At 46.2% G+C, this 21,116-nt stretch overlaps 1 protein-coding gene across 3 annotated transcripts in view; it reads left to right on the top strand.

Annotated features, from left to right (window-relative positions):
* Nucleotides 1-21,116, top strand: part of Dym (dymeclin) — a 279,741-nt gene that overhangs the window by 77,304 nt on the left and 181,321 nt on the right. For all 3 annotated transcript variants that reach the window (XM_032886079.1, XM_032886077.1, XM_032886080.1), the window contains exons 7-8: nucleotides 2,181-2,306; nucleotides 4,311-4,453. In XM_032886079.1, coding sequence (XP_032741970.1) covers nucleotides 2,181-2,306; nucleotides 4,311-4,453 — 269 coding nt within the window. The remainder of the gene's footprint in view (nucleotides 1-2,180; nucleotides 2,307-4,310; nucleotides 4,454-21,116) is intronic.

Here is a 21,116-nt window from a genome sequence, read left to right as displayed (position 1 = left end):
CCTCCATCAGGGAAGCGCTTCTCCACTGGGAGAAATGGTCAGGCTTGGGATTGCACATCTACTACAGACTGAAGTAGCCCCGACTGGAAGGGCGTCCAGCACCCAGTGCACTCGGCTGCAGTCTTGGACATAGCTGTCTCAAGGCATCTGTGGCCCGGTGAAGGCAGCTGGTGCTGGTGCTGGGGTGGTCTTTCTAGTTGCCAGAGCAGCACCCTTTTCTCATGGCCGCTCCAGCAGCAAGGGAAGGCCTAGTAGCTGTCAGCGCAGAGCCAGCTTGCCCTATCTAAATAAAACCATGTCCTTGCTTATGTGCGGGACATGAGAATGATGTTTTCTGTTTGTTTTTGATTTTTCCCCTCACCCCTTTCCTTTCGGAAGAGCACTGTGACTTACTAGTGCTGTGAGATGAGCATCTAATCTGCGGCTTTAGCCACCGCTCCGCGTATCTATGTACCTGCTGCTTCTATTAAACCAGTTTCCCAGCAGTCCACATCCAGACTGTCTACAACTTACCTTCCCATGTCTGTGTATTATGCCTCCGTTATGTGTAAGAATGACCCTACCTGGGCAGTGTGCATGCCTGTAATCTCAGCACTTGAGGGATTGAGGCAGGAGGATTACTGTGAATTTGAGAACAGCCTGGGATACATAGGATTTGGGATCTGGGATTGACCTAGGTTACATAATGAACCCTAGTCTTAAAAAAAGAAAGCCCGGGATTGGGGATTTAGCTCAGTGGTAGAGCGCTTGCCTAGGAAGCGCAAGGTCCTGGGTTCGGTCCCCAGCCCCGAAAAAAAAAGAACCAAAAAAAGAAAGCCCAACAGCTTTTTTTTTTTTTAAATGATCCAAACGTCAGCTGTTTAACAATATTACTTGATAATTTTTATTTTGTCAGATGTCCAAGTAGAGCTTGACCTATTACTTCTGACTTAAGATATTGTGGTCAGGTCAGGGCTGGGATATCTGAGGCTTCAGGTAGGGAAGGGCTTGCTTTCTAAATCCCTCATTTGGGGTGTTGACAGGCTATACCTTCCCCCAGGGTTATTGGACTGGGGGCCTTCCTTCCTTGCTCAGTGTTGACGGAGACCTCACTTAGCTTTTAGCCTTTGGGCTCACAAGACTGACTAGAGAATATGCGTCCCAGACAGGCCTGCACATTTTAATTAGTGATTATTGTGAGTAGAATTCTCTCTGGTCACCCGTGCAGTCATTACTGAGTTGTAAGTGTCCAGTTTACTCTTCATTCACTTCAGGGAATGAGAAATAGCTGGGCAGTGGTGGCACACACCTGTAGTCCCAGCACTTGGGAGGCAGAGGCAGGCAGATCTCTGAGTTCAAGGTCAGCCTGGTCTGCAGAGAGAGTTCTAGGACAGCCAGGGCTACCCAGGGAAACCCTTGAAAAGGAAGGAAGAAAAGAAGGAAGGAGTGAGAAATACAGTTATAGCAATAATTAAGGAAATGTCATGTCCTTATAATACAAGTACTGTATCACTGAACTGTACCCACAGAGTGTGTGTGTGTGTGTGTGTGTGTGTGTGTGTGTGAGTGATACATGGATGTGTACGTGTGTTTGTTGCATGCATGGGTGTGTACATGTGTGTGGGATGCACATCCATGAAGAGAGAGGACACTGATATCTTTTTATGCGTATTGATTTGGGTAGGCTGGCTTGCCAGAGCTGCCTGCCGGGATCCTCTTGTCCCTAGCCCACAGCCCTTGGGTCACATGATTACTGTTGATGTCCTGCTGAACATGCACAGTTGGCCTGAGGTGTCACACATTAGAGATGAAATGCATACACCGTTCTGATTCAGAGAGCATGGCCTTCCCTCTGCCTTCCCTGCTGTGTATCTGTTGCTGCTGTTTAGTGACCAGGGGCAAGCTCAGCGCTTAGAGCGGATCTGAGAGCAGAACGCTGCTGCTCTTCCTCCCGTGCATACACCAGTGGACTAATTGACACGGGAACTGCAAAGTGGGAAAGCAGTGGGGTGCCAGGTCCAAGTATAAGAGCCAATGATGGGAAAGGGGTTTAGTATTTTGGTTTGACTTAATTTTTATCTAAAGCATTTTGTAAATAACCCAAAGTATTTGGATATGTAGATTTGACTGTTTAGATGTACAGTCTATATGGTGTTTAGTCTTCCAGACTGACCATGACTCTGTTTCCCCCGTGTTTCCAGGGATATCACATATGAGATATCAGTGGAGGCCATCTCAGCAATGGTTGTCTTCCTTTCCTGTCAGCTCTTCCACAAGGAGGTTCTGCGGCAGAGCATCAGTCACAAGTACCTGATGCAAGGTCCATGGTATGCTGTGTTTAAAGTTGTCCCTTAAGGAACGGCCGCTGTGATGTTTAATCTTTGTTTCTAACGTCATCATCTCGTGCGTGCTGTGGGTTCACCTGTTGTCATCTCTTCCTGTTCTGTGGTTACTTCATATCCAACCCAAGGGGAGGCTCCATCCTGGTCCCTGTTCCCTCTGTGCTCTGCCTCGTCCCCTAGTCCATTGGTGCCTGTAATGTTTGCTTTGTGGGATAGCCTGCTGTCTTCTCCTCCTCCTTCCTCCTCTGTCAAGTGCCCTGCATACTCCAACAGCGCCTGAGTCTTCCTCCTTCTCCAGCTCCTTGGAATCCGGTTGTCCCTTGGTATCAGCTGGGAACTGGCTGGGATACCAGAGTCCCTAAAACATCCTGTGTGTAACCCAGGCACATCCTCCTGTGCTTTAAACCCTGTCTAGATGACGCATAGTTCCTAACACAATGGGAATGCTTTAAATAACTGGTACACTGAATTGTTTGGAAAATAATGAGGAGTAAAGTTCAGTAAAGATAAGATTTTTTTTTTCTGAGTATTTTCAGCTTCTGATTGGTTGAAATAGTAGATGCAGAATCTGAGAATGTGGTCCTTCTGAATTTGAAGGACTGACTTCCGTGATCTGTGTCTGGTCACCTTTTGCTGAGACTATGCCAGTGGCCCCTCCACTGTTCTAATTTAATGAACATCTCCATATTTACTGTATGCTAAATACATGTTAGGCTTCCTCTGTAACAGACACTTATGGGAATGTGGATAAAAATACTTTCAGTAAGCACAGCACCCTACCTTCTGTTGACATAATTTTCAAAAAGCTTTAAATCAGTCAAGTCTTTAGAATAAGTTTTTGTTAAAGTTACCTGTAAGTTCTGGGCTGTGGATAGAGTACGTTGATTGTGAAGGGCGATGTCCATAGCACTGTCTCCACTGTGCTTGCCTTGTTGCCATGGTTACACTATATCACGTTCACAGGCTCCTGTAGAGCCCTTTGGGTAAGTCACACAGGAAAGAGGCCCCAGGGCTCAAGGTCGGGACTGCATCTGGTGACCTTCTTACTGGGCCTTGTGCAGCAAGAGGCAAGCCAGTCTGTGACTCTCTTACTGAAAAGCTATTGGGAGTCTCATATGAGCTCCAGACTTAACCTCTGACTTAACTGACAGGCTCCACTGCCCGTCAGTTACCATAGTGAATTATTACTTCCACCATCTTCCTGCCTCATATGACGATGGACTCTGGTGTGGAGTGCAAAGGTGACAAACTGTCCTGGAGCCTGAGCAGACGACGTCTGAAAGTCACTGACAAGAAGAGGAGGGCCAGGCTTTGGAGCCTCCTCTCTCAACTCTAGGAGTGGTGGACTAACTTGGTCTGCAGGCGATGGCTGGCATGTTGAGAGTTTTGACTAGAAATGTATTTCTTACAGTGCTAGAAATAGGAAGGTTGTATTTTTCATATATGGGGAGGACATTAGTAGTCTTACTCTGTTAGTCTTTGGTTTTTATAATATTATAAAGTCAAATACTTAAGCAGAATATTCTTTTACTGGTTCTTGTGGTTATCATAGAAGCCATAGCCATCAATAACACATGCAAAAGTCTACGAGTGGACCAGAGAGTATAGAAATTACCTGGTCACCAATAATCTGATAACTGGAGCTTTGTGCTTGAAACATAGCCTCATTGTCATTTAGTTCTCTGCTTCTCTGCTGATTCTGTGTAACCGCCTTCCTTCAGTTGACAGCTGTGCTGCGTTAGCCACCAAATTTATAATTGCTTACAATTGTGTGTAAATCACAGAAAGGTAACATATGCTTACGCTTAATGGTTCGATTCGTGCCTTCCCGTGTGGTAGGAGTCAACGCCAAGGTCAAGGCTTGAGTCTAGTGTGAGAGGCTTTCCCTGAGGTAGTACTAGTGTCAGACGTATTCTGTGTTGTTATGCAGAATTGGGTGATTCCATGAACAGGAGTTTGATTTTTCTTTCTTTTACCCTTTCTATGCAGTCTTCCCTACACCAGCAAACTTGTGAAAACCTTATTATATAACTTTATCAGACAAGAGAAGCCACCTCCGCCCGGAACCCATGTCTTCCCTCAGCAGTCGGATGGGGGAGGACTGCTGTATGGACTGGCGTCAGGAGTAGCAAGTAAGTCCTTCCAGACTTGACATCCTCTGTCTTGGAAATCTCTTCTAATTATCCACAAGCAGTTCTCTTCACTTGGCTGCTGCCATTAGCCATTCTAGTGGGTCTGTGCAGCTGGCCAACTGTAACTACGCAAAGTAATTAAAATATTAATCCTTCCATTCTCTGTGGTGATTCATGTCAAATGTGTGCAAAAGTGAATAGATTATTTAGCTATAGAACATAAGTTTTCAAGATGAATGTTTGTATGTAAATATGGCTATCATGCAGGGTCTGGTTATGAAGAGAAAGTAAAATCGAGCCGTTGGATGCTTTTTCACTCCATGCATCGTAAGAAACATCTTTCTGTTTAGAGACTCTGTTGGTTGGGGTTTCATTGCATAATCTCAGCTTTGTTCAGTGACAAATTGAGAGATTTGGAAGAGTTTGTAACAAATTCTGCAGAAGCACAGGATGGAGTTGCTGAGGAAAAGCCCTTTCCCCCCTCACAGCAGGCATCATTTCTGCTGTAGAGTTCAGAGCTGGAGGTGAGCCCCCTTCTGAGAGTGAGGGCTGGGCCTGTGAACTGACGCAGCTGAGAACGGGCTTCATTCTGAAGGAGAAGTAACATAGCGTGGGACGCTCTCCGCCTGCGTCTGAGCCCTTACGAGGCACATTAAATTAGCAGTTGCGATGCAGGATCACAGCGTGCTGGGCCCAAAGGAGTGTCCCCAGGGGAGTATGGCTGTGGCCTGTGCTCCGAGCACGCAGGAGCGTGGGATAGGAGTGGGCAGCACGGGCAACGGTTCGCTTTGCCATGAGGCTTGCCAGCTTCTCACTGAAAAGTCAGGCTATTCTGTGATTTACGCAAGATCAGTGAGCAGCGGCCTTTGTAGATTGGCCTGCCTTTGCCCCCCACCCAACTCAGCAGTCTTAGGTGAGGCCTCTGAAGGCAGAGCGGCAGTGACTTTCTTGTCTCTCAGGAAGACATAACTGGTCTGTTGGTGTCTTGTTTTCCTTCCTTCCTTCCTTCCTTCCTTCCTTCCTTCCTTCCTTCCTTCCTTCCTTCTTTCCTCCCTGCCCCCTTCCTCCCCCACCCCCTTCCTCCTTCCCTCCCTCCCTCCCTCCCTCTTTTCTCTCCCTCTCCCCCCCCCCTTCTCTCTCTCTTTCGTTATCCTCTGCTGTGAGAACTTGGCTCCTGAGTTTTCCTAGTATTCTAATGTAATTAGAGACAAGTTCATTAGTTACTTTCTTCAAAACAGTGGTCATACTTGGCAGATTTTTTTTGTCATTGTCTTAAACAAGTAAATTTGTATATAGTTTTAAATTTTTAGATACATGTTGTTATGAGGTATCTTTGGTGTTAGTTTACTAAGTACTGAAACCCAGGCATTTACAGTTTAGGTGGCGTCCACACCGCAGGTACTCCGTCTACTACACTGTTTCCCAGCCCAGCTTTTGGACATCTCATTGTGGTTGGACTTTTCCTGGATGTAGAAAGCATTTGCTTTGTACCATTGTGTGCATTGTATGCTTTTAAAAATTACTCCCTTCAAAACAAGAGTATATTGTTTTAAAAACCCAGCCTAGGATAGTGGTGGTGGGCTTGGTCTTGTGGGCTGTGTGTTCAGAGGCTGAGTTCCGGACCCCAAGATCAGGTTGTAATATGGACGTGGGCATTGTATCGACCAATGTGCTGTAAAGAATGCTCCCCAGTAATCTCTGATTGGGCAGGAAAAGGTGAGAGCTGGAGAGACAGACAGACAGATGGGGGGATGGGACCTGAGATGGAATAGAGGGTCTCAGGGACCATGAGAAGGAGAGTGGATGGAGGTAGACAAAGGAGGTCTCCATGAGGCAGGACAGGCCATGAGCATGGGGCCATGAGCAGATCACCCTGAGGCACACATGGAGCAGAGCAAACCAAGCGAGACTCAGCTGGCAACTAACTCGGATCCTCTGACTGTGGTGTAGGCTAGAATAGCTCAGAACCCGCCCTGTTTAGGATTGGCTAATGAAAATACCAGGCCTCTGTGTCTTTTATTCTAGAATGGGGCAGAACCCCCCTTCCATAAAATTACTGTTATATCGTGCTTTTTCTTAAGGCTGGCAGGGAAGAGGTGGGTCCTCACACTGGACCTGGGTGCCCGTATGCCATGAGCTTCTGCCCGGGAACCTCCTGAGTCACTAGTTCTTCCAGGTCTTCTCACTGAAAACTTGATTGTCAGTTCCTCTTCAACCTCAAGAGTGTCACACACAGTGAAACACGGTCCTCCCCAACCCCTCCTTATCCTCCCCAGCATGGCCTCCACACTCGCTGTCTTTGTCTTCTTTTCGTAAGTCTGGCTGGTGCTGGCGGACTTAGATGCCTCTGCTTCTCGGGTACAGGTAGACTGCTGACTGCTGCCTTAGGATCTGAGGGGAAGGAGGTGAGCTTGCCTGTGCCTGAGCCTGTTAGACTCCGCAGCCTGTGCTGTTTCCCTGCTGTTGTCCTTCCCTCCCATAACTTACTCATGTGTTATGAGGGAGAAGGCTGCTTGATTTACCAGCTTTCTGGGCTTTTGTTTTTTTGAGGCAGGGCCTTGCTGACTATCCCAGGCTGACTTCTAACCCACAATCCTGCCTTTGCTTTCGGATGAGTGCTAGGACCACAGGCAAGCACCAGCACACCTGGCTCTTGACATCTTGACCATCAGTGGATTGTCAGTAAATACTTGGATAAAATGAAATGCTAAAAGCTAATATGCACCTGGGAATGGTGGCCATTTTGTCTTTCGTTCCAGAAGTCAAGAGGCTGAGGCAGGAGGATTACCGGTAGTTTGAGCCCAGCCTGGGACACAAAGAGCAGCAGCCATGACAGCCAAAAGCTAGTTCGTGTCTGTGCTGAGACGTGGACTTCGTCATCGTAGTTTTCTCTCCCTATCTGACTCCTGCCTGTGTCCTCTGCAGCTGCTTCACCTGCACGATCCTACCCACTTGAGTTTTCTTTTCTCGTGTTTTATGCTGTGCAATTCCAAGGACGTACAGAGGTAGAGAGTGGTGGGATGAATCTCCATCTATCTATAATTCGTCTTTAGGGACGATCAACATTTGCTGTTTTAAATTTTACCTCTCTCCCCATTGAGGAAACCTTTTATTTGGAAGTCAGTTTGCACCTACAGAAACCTTCCAAGAGTAGAACAGTACAAACCACCACTTTCCGTCTCCCACTCTCGGTCTGCCCTTGCATTCTCTGTCATACACTCTGTACCGCACTTATCTTTAAGCCACTTGAAGGTAGGTTACCTACAGCACAGCCTTACTCCTTCAGGAGCCTCTCATGTAACCACAGTGTAGCTGTGGTAGGTTTGACCAGTGAGGAGGAGGGGATCATGGTCCGCTCAATCAGGGGAAGAGATGAGAGAAGTCTCCTTTACGAAGTGTCGTTTTATTTAAGTGCATCTTTAAGCTTTGTTCTGATGATGATCTTATGCTAGCCCGCTGTGCTGGCCAGCACTCACTCTGTAATCCTCCGTGAGTTCATTGTTCCATCTGCCCCAGCCTCTCAAGTGTGGGTGACCGTGTGAGCTACCGCCTTGATTCACAGTTAGGTTTTCTTGTAATTGTGTTGCCCTCTGTGTGTGTCTCTCCTCCGACTCAGTCCCAGGATGTAGTGCTTGCTCTTCTTCTTTCTAGAACAACCAGCCGCCCTCCTGACCCTCGGGTGCCAGGGCGGTGTTGGCTCGGAGGAGGAAACACACTGTAGGAATTGCTCACTCTGCAAAGATACAGTTAGAGTTTTTGTTTGTTTCTGTTACTGAGAGTAATGACAATTCACATATAGTTTTTTAAAAAAAAACTTTTTCAGATGAATTGAGAAGTATGATTTCAAAAACTGGTTAGAATGAATTGTGAATTAATATAGTGCTTTATTATAATACATGCAGTTAAACCTATATTCACAGTTTTATAGTACAAGAAGTTACAGCACTATGCTGTCACTGTAGACAAAGACTCAGTTGATGTATCACTGTTTTGGAATGAGTGCTTCTGTTTTTCAAAGTTAATTTATTATGTTAAATTAGCAGCTGATTTATCTTTTAAGATGATCACAGAGTTCTAGAATCATCTGCATACTTTAAAAACATCTATTCATCTGTCTGCCTGTCAGCACTGTAGTTAGATCTTGGCATTCCTAATCTGTAGATACGGAGTGGGGTCTGGTGCTAGCACTGGACATTTAGGGCGCTCCCCATCCAGTTTCAGCATCACTGATGCGCTTCCCAAAACCATCCTCAGGGTCCCTGGTGCCTGCCACAGGGGCGGAGCCAGTACTGGTAATCATTGAGAAAGAACAGTGTTTCGAGGTAGCATTAGAGGGCTTAGCTGAACTCATGCTGATGCATTTTCTCTGTGATGAGGCCTTGTTTATCAGTATCAACCTGTTTTCTTAGATTTACTTTTAATTGTGTGTGTGTGTGTGTGTGTGTGTGTGTGTGTGTGTGTGTCTTTTTTGTGTGTACATGCAGAAGCAAGAGGAAGTGTTGGATTTCCTGGAGCTACAGTTAATAGGAGTTGTGGCCACCAGATGTGGGTGCTGGAAACTAAACTCTGGTTCTCTGGAAGAGCAGCAGGGGCTGCTAACCGCCGAGCCATCTCTTCAGCTCAGTCCTTGCCGCTAAATCTCACTGACTGGTTTATAACACTGATAAATAGGAGACCTTTTGTCCTGGCCTTGTGAGGAAGAGATAAAGTGTATAAAAATCTCATCTAAAACCATATGACGTCTGTCCTCATGCAGTGACTTTGCTGTCAGTCCTGACGTGCTGCTTGAATGGTATAAAATAGAATTAGAATGGAAGTTAAGTTAGAAACAACCAGTGATCGGAGAACTCTAGGGACGTTTCTGTTATGACAGTGTTAGAATTCAGAGCGTCTGTTTCTGGTCTGCTTAAACTTTAAATCATGTAAAAAAAAGTTTTAAAAGACTGATTAATGAATATGCTTGCCACATTCTTGCTTTGAGTCCAGCTGGCTTTTAGTTTTATGTGGTGCAAGGTTTTGTCAATGACAGAAAGGAAAATTTGATTATTAAATAGATATTTGTTCCTTCCTAAATGAACTTACCTGGCAACAGTTGCCATGGTACCATTTCAACTTATCTGAGGACTTTTATGTTTGCTTCTTTTACATACGTGTGTGGAGGCTGGAGGGAAGCCTTGGGTGTCCTCCTCAGGAGCAGCTTAGGCTGGCTGGGTGGTGTGTCCCAGGGAACCCCAGGTTCTGGGCCTGCAAGGGCGAATCACCATGCCAGTGGTTTATGTGGGTATTGTGGATGGAATTCAGGTTCTTGTGCTCACAAGGAAAGCACTCTGCCGGCTGAATCTTCCTCCCAGCCCCTGTGTGCGCTGTTGACTATTTATATAATTAGCTCAAGACTTTAATAGAGAAAATTTGATGCTGACTTTATTCAAATTATGATAAATACTTCAAACATTCATTTAAGCCACGATATCAGTGGTCTTGGTGATAACCAGGGAAGCCATCGATGACTCTTAATCTCTAAACACACCGCCCTGTGCGGTTAAACATGTTTTATATACAAATGGCCAGTGAGCCCCACGCCCACACTTTGTTATGTGTGCAGCCTAATGTGTGTTTTTAAGTCTGTCCTGGTCGAGGGCAGCATCCTTGACAGCTGCCATTTTTTCACATGGTTCTAGAATCCACAGGTCTAACATCAAGATGCCAGCATGCTTGTTCCTTGATGTGGGTCCTCTTCCTGGCTTGCTGTGTCCTCTCATGGGGACCAGGGAGCTTTGTGTCACTTCCTACAAAGTCACTATCTACTGTGGGGGATCTGCCCTGCTGACTTCTTATAAACACATTACTATCCAAAGATCCACTTTCTGATACTGTCCCTTTAAGAGAACGGTAGCATATGCTTTTGGAGGTAACTCAGATCCATCCCTAGCCAGGCGTAGTCGTCATTTTTGTTACTGCAGTGAAATCCGGGGTAGACTGCTATATAAGGAAAGGAGGTTTATTTTGGCTCACGATTGTGGAGATTCACTTATCACCCCTGTTCATCCCTTCCTCCAGTGTGTCCTCTGTCTGCTAACCCCCACTTGTCACCCCCGTTCATCCCTTCCTCCAGTGTGTCCTCTGTCTGCTAACCCCCACTTGTCACCTGTGTCCTCTGTCTGCTAACCCCCACTTGTCACCCCCGTTCATCCCTTCCTCCAGTGTGTCCTCTGTCTGCTAACCCCCACTTGTCACCCCCGTTCATCCCTTCCTCCAGTGTGTCCTCTGTCTGCTAACCCCCACTTGTCACCCCCGTTCATCCCTTCCTCCAGTGTGTCCTCTGTCTGCTAACCCCCACTTGTCACCCCCGTTCATCCCTTCCTCCAGTGTGTCCTCTGTCTGCTAACCCCCATTTGTCACTGAGTTTTGCTACTTTGTGGGTTCCTCCGTCTTCACCCTTCTTCTTGCCCCCTTTCATCCCCTAATACTGGATAGAAGAGAAAAGGGGTAGAGAGGAAAGGAAAGAGATCCCTGAATCAGGGGTCGGAAAGGGGTGATGTTATCTTTAGACTGCTTCCCTCCTGCTGAATAGGGCGTTGAGTTCCTTGGGGGCAAGTTTGATCGGCACCATCAGGATATCTAATTTCTTGTTGTTATTTCTTTGCACATGACGACTTAACAAACCATGACCAACAACAACCAACCACCTCTCTCAGGGCCCTAGTGTTTATACCCTCTGAAAAGACCCCAGAATTCCAAATGTCACAGAGGCTACCTACAGGTGGCAAAATCACACCCCTGCTAGAGCACGAGGCAAATCATAGTCAGCTGCTGCGGACGGTCAGAAGCAGCCCCCATCCCATACCTGGGCTTAAAAATGAAAACATTCTTCTAAAAGAACCCAAATTCCAGAATTCTCACTACACCCATAACTCAGTAGCCATTTTAGGATCAGACGGACTAGCATAATCCCACATTCAGAGAACTGTTACTTAACGTAATGATGTCCCTCAGTCCTGATGGACAGTTGCAATTTGGGTGTGTTAAGCAGAGACCATAGTTTGCTTTCTTCACATAAAAACTTTAGGCCTAATAGGGAAAGAAAAGGTTGCTAAGAGCTATGGTGAAATGAGTGTTTTTATAAAGAGAAAGGAAGAGCTGCAGAGATGGTTCAGCTGCTAAGTGCTCTCACCGTGAGGTATGAGGATGTCAGTCCATGTTCCCAGCATCCATGTACAGCCTGGCATGGCTGTGACATGTATACCTGCAACTCCAGCAGTGTGTGTGTGTGTGTGTGTGTGTGTGTGTGTGTGTGTGTGTGTGTGTCTGTGTCTGTGTGTGTGTGTGTGAGTCTGTGTGTGTCTGTGTGTGTGTCTGTGTGTGTGTGTCTGTGTGATTGTGTGTGTCTGTGTGTGTGTGTTTATCTGTGTCTCTGTGTGTGTGTGAGTGTGTGTGTCTGTGTGTGTATGTGTGTGTGTTTATCTGTGTCTGTTTGTGTGTGTCTGTGTGTTTGTGTTTGTACACACCCATTTCATATAAAAAATCTTAGTAATGTAAGTTTGGTAGGCTCTCTTGCCTCGGGCATCTTTCTAGGGGCCTTAGCATGTATCCCTGCTGATACTGGGGAATGATATATCTTCCTCCGCAGACAACTAAGATCAGGTGAGTACATGCATGGGGAAGAGACACTTACCCCATAGCTTTACAATGAATGACCACTAATTATAACAAAAAACACTTACTAATATGTAATATATATCATTTAAAATTTTTACTGGGTGTGGTACCATAATCTCAGCATTTGGGAAGCAGAGGCAGGTGCATTTCTGTGAGTTCAAACCAGCTTGTAGCTGGTTCCAGGATACCCAAATCTATGTAGTGAGACCATGTCTCAAAACCAAAACCAAACCAAACCAAAAACAACAACAAAAAGCAATATATAACACACAAGCAAAAACCAACAAAAGTATGTTAAAATTGGGACTGGAGAGATGGCTCAGCAGTAGAGGGCACTGGCTGCTCTTCCAGAGGACCCAGGTTTGATTCCCAGTACCCACATGATGCAGCACAACTGTTTGAAAGTTTAGTTCCAGGGATTTAATGCCCTCTTCTGGCCTTCTTAGGTACTGCATACACGTTGTACACAGACAGACATAAACCCATATGTATAAAATGAAGGAAAAAAAGTAAAAATAGAGCAAAGTATGACCTTATAATGATTTACAAGTGTGATTTGATTTTTTTTCTATGTGATTAACTTAAGAACTATCACATGTTTGGCATATATACTATATATTTTATGTAAATACTGTATATAGTATATACAATCATGCATTGCTTAATAGCAGACCATATTGTAAGAAATATTCCATATTTTACCATACAAACATCAAATTGTACTTATACAGACATATATTGTAGGCTTTGATTTTTCAAAATCTAGTTTAATAAGGGTTCTTAAACGCTTCAACCTCCCTTCTAGCCCACCACCCACCAGAGGTAGTGGAAAAGACAGGTTAATAGGGCAAAAGAGGATGTGGGCCTGTTTAGAAATATTCCTTTGGGGCTATTCCCATCTTCATTGTCAGCCGTCTAGTCCTCTGTCAAAACACCAACCCGAATCAGCAGCGCAGTCCAGTTCACTCAGCAATCGCCACTCACGAGTCAGCAAAGGCAGTTCCATCCTGAAGAAGCCGTGAGGCTCTGCCAATTAGCCTAAGTCCCTAGAAGCATCAGGAAGCCTCTGGATTATCACGAGTTCTTTGGGGAGTTGCCCTCGATGAAGTCATGGCAGGTGAAGATCAGCAAGGAGGTGCAAGGCAGACCAGTCCATGAGCATAGTCAGAAAGACCAGTGAGGCAGAGCAAGGGGGACAATGCCACAGCCCTCCTCCCACATGTGTGGGGTCATTTTTATATTCTCTCTAAACATCACGTGTCCTCTCACGTGTCTGCTTCAGCAGAACATCCTATGACATAACAGAGTTTCCAAAGAAAGAAGTTTCTACTTCAGTATGTGGTATGGTTTACCACACACCTAGTCTATACTGTATATGCATATAACATGGAACATACATACATGCGTATGCATGATTGTGTTCTTAGTACTGTGACCAACAAAATTAAATGAAGTCCAAGAGAAAACGGTTTCTTCAAGGGACACAGTAGCATCACATACAGAGGTATTCTGTTTAGCATAAGCTTTAAGTGGAGGGAGTGTAATGTAAAACGATGACACAGTGCATGTCTAGCAAATGTGTAAGCCAGTAGTTGAGCTGCCATTAGCTTGCTCCAAGCACGAGAGTGGCTGTGTGACTGTTACAGCAGTAGGATTGCTTCAGAAAATATCACCACAAACATAAAGACGGCATTTGCTCAGGTTACAATGGCAGCAACGTAATTAGGTACTAGGAATTTTCATCTTTGCTCTTACACGGCCGCCACTGTGCATCTGATTTGTCATTGTGCAGAGCCTCGAGGTTGCCACTGAAGTACACTGAGAAGAAATGGACAGTAGGCGTTTAGTTGCTCTGTGTCTGAAAAACATTACTGGGGACACTGGCTCTGCCGTTTGTGTGCTCTGCTATGACAGAGCTGTACTGTAATTATGGTTGGGTGTCTAAGCCCACCTACGTGTACTCTACCACACTGCTTCCAGTCCAGTCACAGGTTTTATACAGTGGCTTCCCACTTGACTGAACCATCAAGAATGTTTTTTTCATTTGTTTGTAGTGGCCAGTGTCCACAGCAAATTTTAAGGCCAAGTTTAGGAAAATGCAGTAACAAAGAAATTAATAAAGTAAAACTCAAAGATTACCACTTCTGTTTCCCATAGCTGGGTATGGGGCACGCTCCTTTGATTGCAGCACTTGGGAAGCAGAGGCAGGCAGGTCTTTGTAGTTTAAGGCCATCTGGTCTACAGAGCAAGTTCCAGAACAGCTGGAACTACGGAGAAACCCTGTCTTGAAAAACAAAGAAAAGAGGTAATAGCAAAAACCAACTTTTATTCCCTCAGTTGCTGTTGTGAGAAAGTTACTAAATGAACTATGCCAAATGTGGTGCCCAGTAGCTGGAACCTATTTTATGTGATGCTTCTTTTCTCCCAGTGTTGGCTCCTTCTGGGTTGGCTCTGAGAGAAAGCGTGTGTCACTGAGAAACATGCCTCACCACACAACTGACAGACTTTGAATTGAAACAGCTCTCATGTTACAAGAGAGGCCTGGATAATGATACTCTTTAATTTTTATTTGGAATGCTCTGATACACTTTATTCAAAGAATAACTTTTTTTTCAGAATTAAATTCATTTATTTATAAAGTGCAGTTAATTTCAGGTTACTGTTTGGAATAGTTCAGGAATGAGTAGGGAACTTATTAAAGTTAGCTTGTAATTCTAGTAGTTTAGATGTCTTGGTAGATGTTATTAAATGGTTTTTTACTTGTAATTTGGAATCAACACCCAGAGTCCACCTTAGTTTTGTACCTTCCTTGAGAGGATTACAGCTTGTCCCCGAGGGTATTCCAGGGCTTGCCGTAATGTTCAGCTAAAATGCGAGGTGTTTTTTTGTTTTATTAGCACAAGTTAAAATCTGTACATTGTTAATAAGGAACATACTAATTTTTATATTGAAATGAGGTAGGGTTTATGTTTCATGATCTGACAACATAGACTTTAAAGTCTTACAAATTTAACAGTGTCCACGGATGTACTTCATTGCACATGGTACTGGGTTATGTGAAGACATTCTGTACATGTGTAAAATGTTAAGTGTATCCACGTACCTCTTTCCTTTATCACCCTTCCTTCTCCCACTAATCCCCTTTGATCCCTGAGACAGTTTGGTCTTGACTTTCATGCCACGTGTATGGTTTTATGGGTCCGTATGAAATCTTGGCACCACAAGAGAGAAGAGGCAAGCATTTGAGACGAGTTTATGTGCCCTGCTTATGTCTAGCTGCGTCATTACCACTCTCTCCTCTCCCCACTTCTCACCACTACCACCCTTTCTTCTGAGGCAAGGTCTCTGTAGACAAGTCTGGCCTTGAACTCCTGAACCAGGCCTAGCTAGTTTTGTTTTTTATGGCTGAAAAGAAAATTCAGTTGTGCATATATGACACCCAGTCCTTTGTTGATGGCCACCTAGGTGGCTTTGTCATTTGGCTGCTTTGAAGGAGGGAGACAGTGATGACGGTATCTCTCTGACATGTCTTGGGGATGTTTTGATTTTCCTGTTTTGTGGTCTGTTGAGTACTTGGTACTGTCAGTAATAACAGCACCCTCTCTGTTCAGTCTCGCAAAGATTTGCAAGGGAGATTGATGGCCCCTTTCCTGTCATAAGTAGTTGGGGACTAAAGCCATTTGCACTCACCATGAAGAGTGTAAAGGGTTTCCAATTGCTTGTAGCCGGAAGCCGGGACCTTAGTTCTCTGTACTGTCCTGAAAGATGTGGATAGAAAAGGTGAGAAGCCTGACACAAAGGAGAGGCACCAGCTGCTGTCATGGCTGCTGGTGCTGCCGTTGTTGGTGCAACCATAAAAGGTGACCTTTAGTTTAACAGCCAAAGAAGAGGAAACCCTATGACAGTAGAAACTCTGGCCTGGTTAGAGACACTGTCAGGTGCTTCCTGGTCTGCTCTGCATTCTAGAGAGGTCCAGAGAGAAGACAGCACTCAGATACAAAGTCCAGTTTAGAAAGTAAGAGAGGAGACCTTGCTACTGTCACTCAGCCAGCTGGTGGCAGTAAGAATGACATTACCCAGGATTAAGCTTCACAGAATGCCTAGGACCTGGGTACGTCCTACTGAGGGTGTGCGTCTAGGACCTGGGGACATCCCTATGGAAGATGTGTCTTGGAAACTGGTGAAATAATGGTAAAACTGAAAATCCTGGAGAAAAGCCCTTCAGCTTGTGTGTGAGAAGGCTGTGTGCCCACATTACTCCTGGGGACATTTCTGATCACCCTCTCCTGGCACCACAGGGGCAAAAGAGTGGCTTTCCTGAAGCAGCAGAGCAGTGGCCGCTACTTGTGACGGGACCACTCGTCTTTAGCTACATCAGACTCACTGAAATTTGTCATTGTCACCACTACAAATACCAGCAAGGTTAGTTAAAGACGTTTAAAGGCAGCTGTGTTCCTAGTATTTCAGCCAGTTCTTGGCTTGTTGCTACAGCTTGTTCTTGATGCACCGATGGAGAGAAATGACAGGTTCTGAAAGGCACCCAGATGTCTTGTCATCTGGGGCCTACTACAAAGGTTCCAGTGAATGCTGTGAAGTGGCTAGCTGCACACTCCCATGTTGTAGCTGGAGACACGAGCTTAGGAAGCGTAAGCCAGTCTCTCTCGGAAGCAAGTGCAGCCTGTACTTTGGCCAAAGGGATATGCGTAGAAGAAGCGCGGGCAGAGGGGCAGGAGGCATTTCTAAAGGGCTCATGCGCTCTTCCCTCTTGCTGACTTGAGTGCAAATGAGATTCCTGGTGCTTGCTTTGGCCATCATGGACCACAAGGAACCCCAAGAGTGGCAGCCATATACAGAGAAGCCAAAAGAGGAAAGGAGCCCAGTGTTCACAAGTTGTGAAGGAGCACGCACACTGCTCTGCACCTTCTTACAGCTGCCTCAGTCCCCGACAGGTAATAAAGACAGGCCGATGAGACAGTGTGGCGTGGCGTGTAAGTCCCTCTCTCAGGTGGCTGGTGTGTGGGTCCTCGTTAGAACCTGTTGCACGTGGAGAGGAGAGTGCAGTGGATTACTCATCTTCTTCACTGTCCACAGTGAGTTCTGAGCATCGTAATTCACACGCTCTCAAGGAAGCCATGAGAGCCATTCACAGTGAACAGTGAGTCAGAATCACACATGGAACCTTGAACACATCTGAGCTTTTTATGTTCATGTGCTTTTGAAGCTCTGCTTTGGCAAACATGTCTCTCTCCCTTTTCCCAAAAGATAATTATGTGCAAATTTAATTACTCTTTTAGTTTCACTTCCTTTTGTTTTTGTTTTCTGAAGCAGTGTCCCACTGTGTAGCCCTGGCTGGTCTGGAACTCACAGAGATCCACCTGCCTCTGCCTCCTGAGTGCTGGGATTAAAGGTGTGCGCCACCTTGCCTGGCTCCATTAACTACATGAAAGTCGTTGTATAAGATTAATGGTGCAACAAATGTACCAGGTTGGTTGTGTGGCTTTGCTTATTCCTGTCTGAGTAAGAACTCACACTTCTCATTTGAAGTAAAGTGATACATGTGGTTGGAATCTAATGGAGGGGTGTGTGTGTGTGTGTGTGTGTGTGTGTGTGTGTGTGTGTGTCTGTCTGTCTGTCTGTCTGTCTGTCTGTCTGTCTTCAAACCTCATTGGTATAGCCCTTCGCTGTCCTGGAACACACTGTGGGCTAAGATGTAATATTTCTTAAAACCAGTGTTGTACTTAAGTTTCCTTGTTCTGTGACCTTACAAGGGAAAGTGTCCCCAAATCTGCTTTCTGCTAACTTCTGTGGCCTGAAGTTTTAGTCTCATGTCTTCTCCTCAGTATTTTGCTGTGCTCCATCTCAGATACACCATGCATCAGATCCTAGTCTCGTGTTTTTTAAGGTTTATTGATTTCTATTTTGTATGTGTGAGTATTTGCTGTGGGTGTGTGTCCTACGTGTGTTCCTGGTTCCTGCTGTGGTCAGGGGAGAGTATTGGATTCCCTGGACCTGAGGTTTCAGAGTCAGCTGCCATGGACACCAAACCCAAGTCCTCAGCCCCAGAGCAGCCAGTGCTCTTAAGCGTCGAGCCATCTCCCCAGCCCTTTTCATGTTTCTTAGTCTCTATTGGAATCCATACTTACGTCTCTTCTGTACGCTGGGCGACTTCCTCAGATTCATACTCCAGTTCAGTTCTGTGATATCTCTTCAGCTGTATCTGATACGCTAGAATTCTGCTTGGGGTTTCTGACATTGAAATGTACACACAACAGGCAGAAGTTTCTGACAGATAGTAATGTGTAATGAAATGCAAACCCTACTGCACAACTTGGTACAGATTATGTGAGATACCGAGTAAGGTAAGGATTTAAAATTGTCTGTTGGATGAAGCGAGGTGAAGGTTGGCTAGTTTGTCACGGGTCCTTTGTTGGAGTGGTGTTCTGGAAGATCACTAGGGTAGACTGATGGAAATGGTGTCAGAGCGCCATGCTAAGCTTGGTTGTCAGCTTGGTCGGAAGACACCTGGATGTGGTGTTGAGGCAGCTCCAGAAGGGACTAACCAAGTGGCAGACCTGTCCTGACCATGGATGGCACCATCCCCTGGGGACCTGGATGGAATGAGGGGAAGGAGGAAGTGCACAGCCACGGGCACCCTCCTCCTGTGCCCTCTGCAGCTTGAGGAGTCTTTTCTTATTTAAACTTTCTCTCTCAGGTGTGTGTCACAGAAAACTGGCCGTCTCACAGGGAAGGCAGAGAAGACAGGAGAGAGTCAGGTTAGCTGGAAGTATTTATGAAACAGTTGCCTTCCGTAGGCCTTAGAGTTACTGATAAAGAAACGATGCTCCCAAGGAGAAGGAGACATGTTCTGTCTCCTTTATGATAGGGGTAAGGGCAGGGCGCATGTGGATTTACGAGACGGGAGTTCTCTTTGAGCTCAAGTTTTCAGTTAAGGCAGGTAAGCACCGCCTCTGAGCCTGGAGGTTGAAATTACTTTGGAAATTGGAAGACAGATGCAGGAGAGACAGTGGCCCAGAGCGGGGATCCACCATCACACACTTAGATCAGAGCAAGCAGAGCGACCGCCAGCTTGTTCTTCGGTTGTGGTGCTTGCTGTAGGACCGGCCGTGAGTGGAGTATTGTGTTTAGTCAGGGTCTGGTGAGGGCTTGGAAAGGAACACATGAGGGGGACCCTAGTGCCAAGCCCGAGCGTCTGAGATGACTGAGGGGCGTGCACAGAAGGCTGCTGAAGGGGAGGGGAACCAACAGGGATGAATCGTTCACCCCAAAGTTATCTGAGTCAGGAACTAGAGGAACGACCTGGCTATGGGTGGTCAACAGAGAGAGGAAGACGAGCACTGAAGTGCAACACTTAGAAGGCGCGTGTGCGGCAGCCTGTGCCCGCGGCCTGTTGAAATGGGTGGACGAAATGCCAGCAGGCAGGGACTAGAGCCACACTTTGGTGTGAATTTTTCAAGGATATGTTGAAATGTTTTAATCGAGGATGGTTGTGTGAAGGAATGGACAGTGAGGTAGGTGCCGACATTACAAATGTGCAGGAGTGCTGCTGTCCGTCTGTCTGTCAGGGACTGCGCAGGGAGGTGTGAGGGACGGTGGTCTGCTGAAATGTGACGTTTGAGGAATGAAGCTTTGCAGACACTCATGTGAGTTCCGCCTGTAGGAGAGAATGCACATCACTACCTGAGAGGATTCCTGAGAAAGTCAAAGAAACAGACTGAAAATACAAGGTTTTCTGATGAAAGATGTGCGTTTCAGAAGGGCTGGTCTGCGAGACGTGGGGGCGTGCATGCCTGTGACTCTGAGCCCAGCGTGATGCAGCCCACACCTCCGTTGGTCTAAGTAAATGGGGGATAGGGCATCGTGGATGGTCTTGCTCTTTCAGCTAGAGTAAGTAATAAATTCTAGTCGTAGCTCATGGCAGTTTGTCTGGATGAGGTTGGCCATCCCTTGGCCAGGGAAATATTCAGACCTCTGAGAGCCTAACTCACCGTGTGGTCAGATATGGCTGGTGTCAGGAGGCATGGCTTTACCAGTTATGAATCGCTATACCTTGTAGGTTAGCCAGAAACCACACCACATTCATTTGTCATTTTTAGCTCACTTAATTATTTTATACATTAATAAAAAGGCAGAGCTGCTGTGGGCCTGTGTTTGCCCTGATGAATGTGGACATGTCAGGCAGATTTCACTCTGAGCTGCCATTGTGGGAGCTGGGCTCAAGGAGGTGGGAAAACTGCAGTCTAACATGGGAGGCCGAAGCTGGGGCTCCCAAGCTCCCAGGTATTCAGTCACTGCTGGAAAACTGCACAGAGGAGTCGGGAACGAAGGATTGGGGGACCACGGGCCTGCAGTGAGGCTGGGACCAGGGGCTTCCAAACTCCTGGCCGTCCAGGCGCTGCTGGTTCACGGGAGTTGGCAATGGAGTGGGGGCCCATGGCTGAGGGTGAGCCCAGGGCTGGGAGGATGGGAACTCTGGCTGAGCTCATTTGCAGTTGTCCTTAGCTTAATGGCTGATTGTCCGGGAGTGCAGAGGACCTTCTTCTGGAGACTTAGGCTGGGCTCTATAGATGAAGGCTTCCTCTGTGCTCTCTACTGTGGTTCTTAATGAGACAGTCCTTGGTTCCAAACTGTTTGTTGACTGTTCATTGTAGAAAATGGGTGCATACCACCTTCTCGGGGTGGGCCAGAGAGTAAATACCTTTTTCTGGAAAGGATGTTGGAGAAGGGAAGCTTACTGGCTAAACCCTCAGGGCCCATCTAGATACCTCTGTTCTGGGCTATGTGACCTATGTGGGGAGTATAGGAAAGGACGAAAGGACTTGAATTGTGGCCTGTTTGCTGTCCTTCCGGTTGTTCAGGCTGTGTAACCTGGCCTTACTTTCTTCCTTTCTGGAATTCACAGCTACAGCTGAAAGTGCAGGTCTATGCATGGGGGCGGCTTGCAGACCCCATCCCCCACCTAGATTATAAGCAGCTTTCCGGTGAAGGC

This window comes from Rattus rattus, chromosome 15, assembly GCF_011064425.1.
Source record: "Rattus rattus isolate New Zealand chromosome 15, Rrattus_CSIRO_v1, whole genome shotgun sequence".
NCBI classification, from domain to species: domain Eukaryota; kingdom Metazoa; phylum Chordata; class Mammalia; order Rodentia; family Muridae; genus Rattus; species Rattus rattus.
Note: the sequence above shows the minus strand (reverse complement) of the source record. Positions and strands in the feature narration are given on the sequence as shown.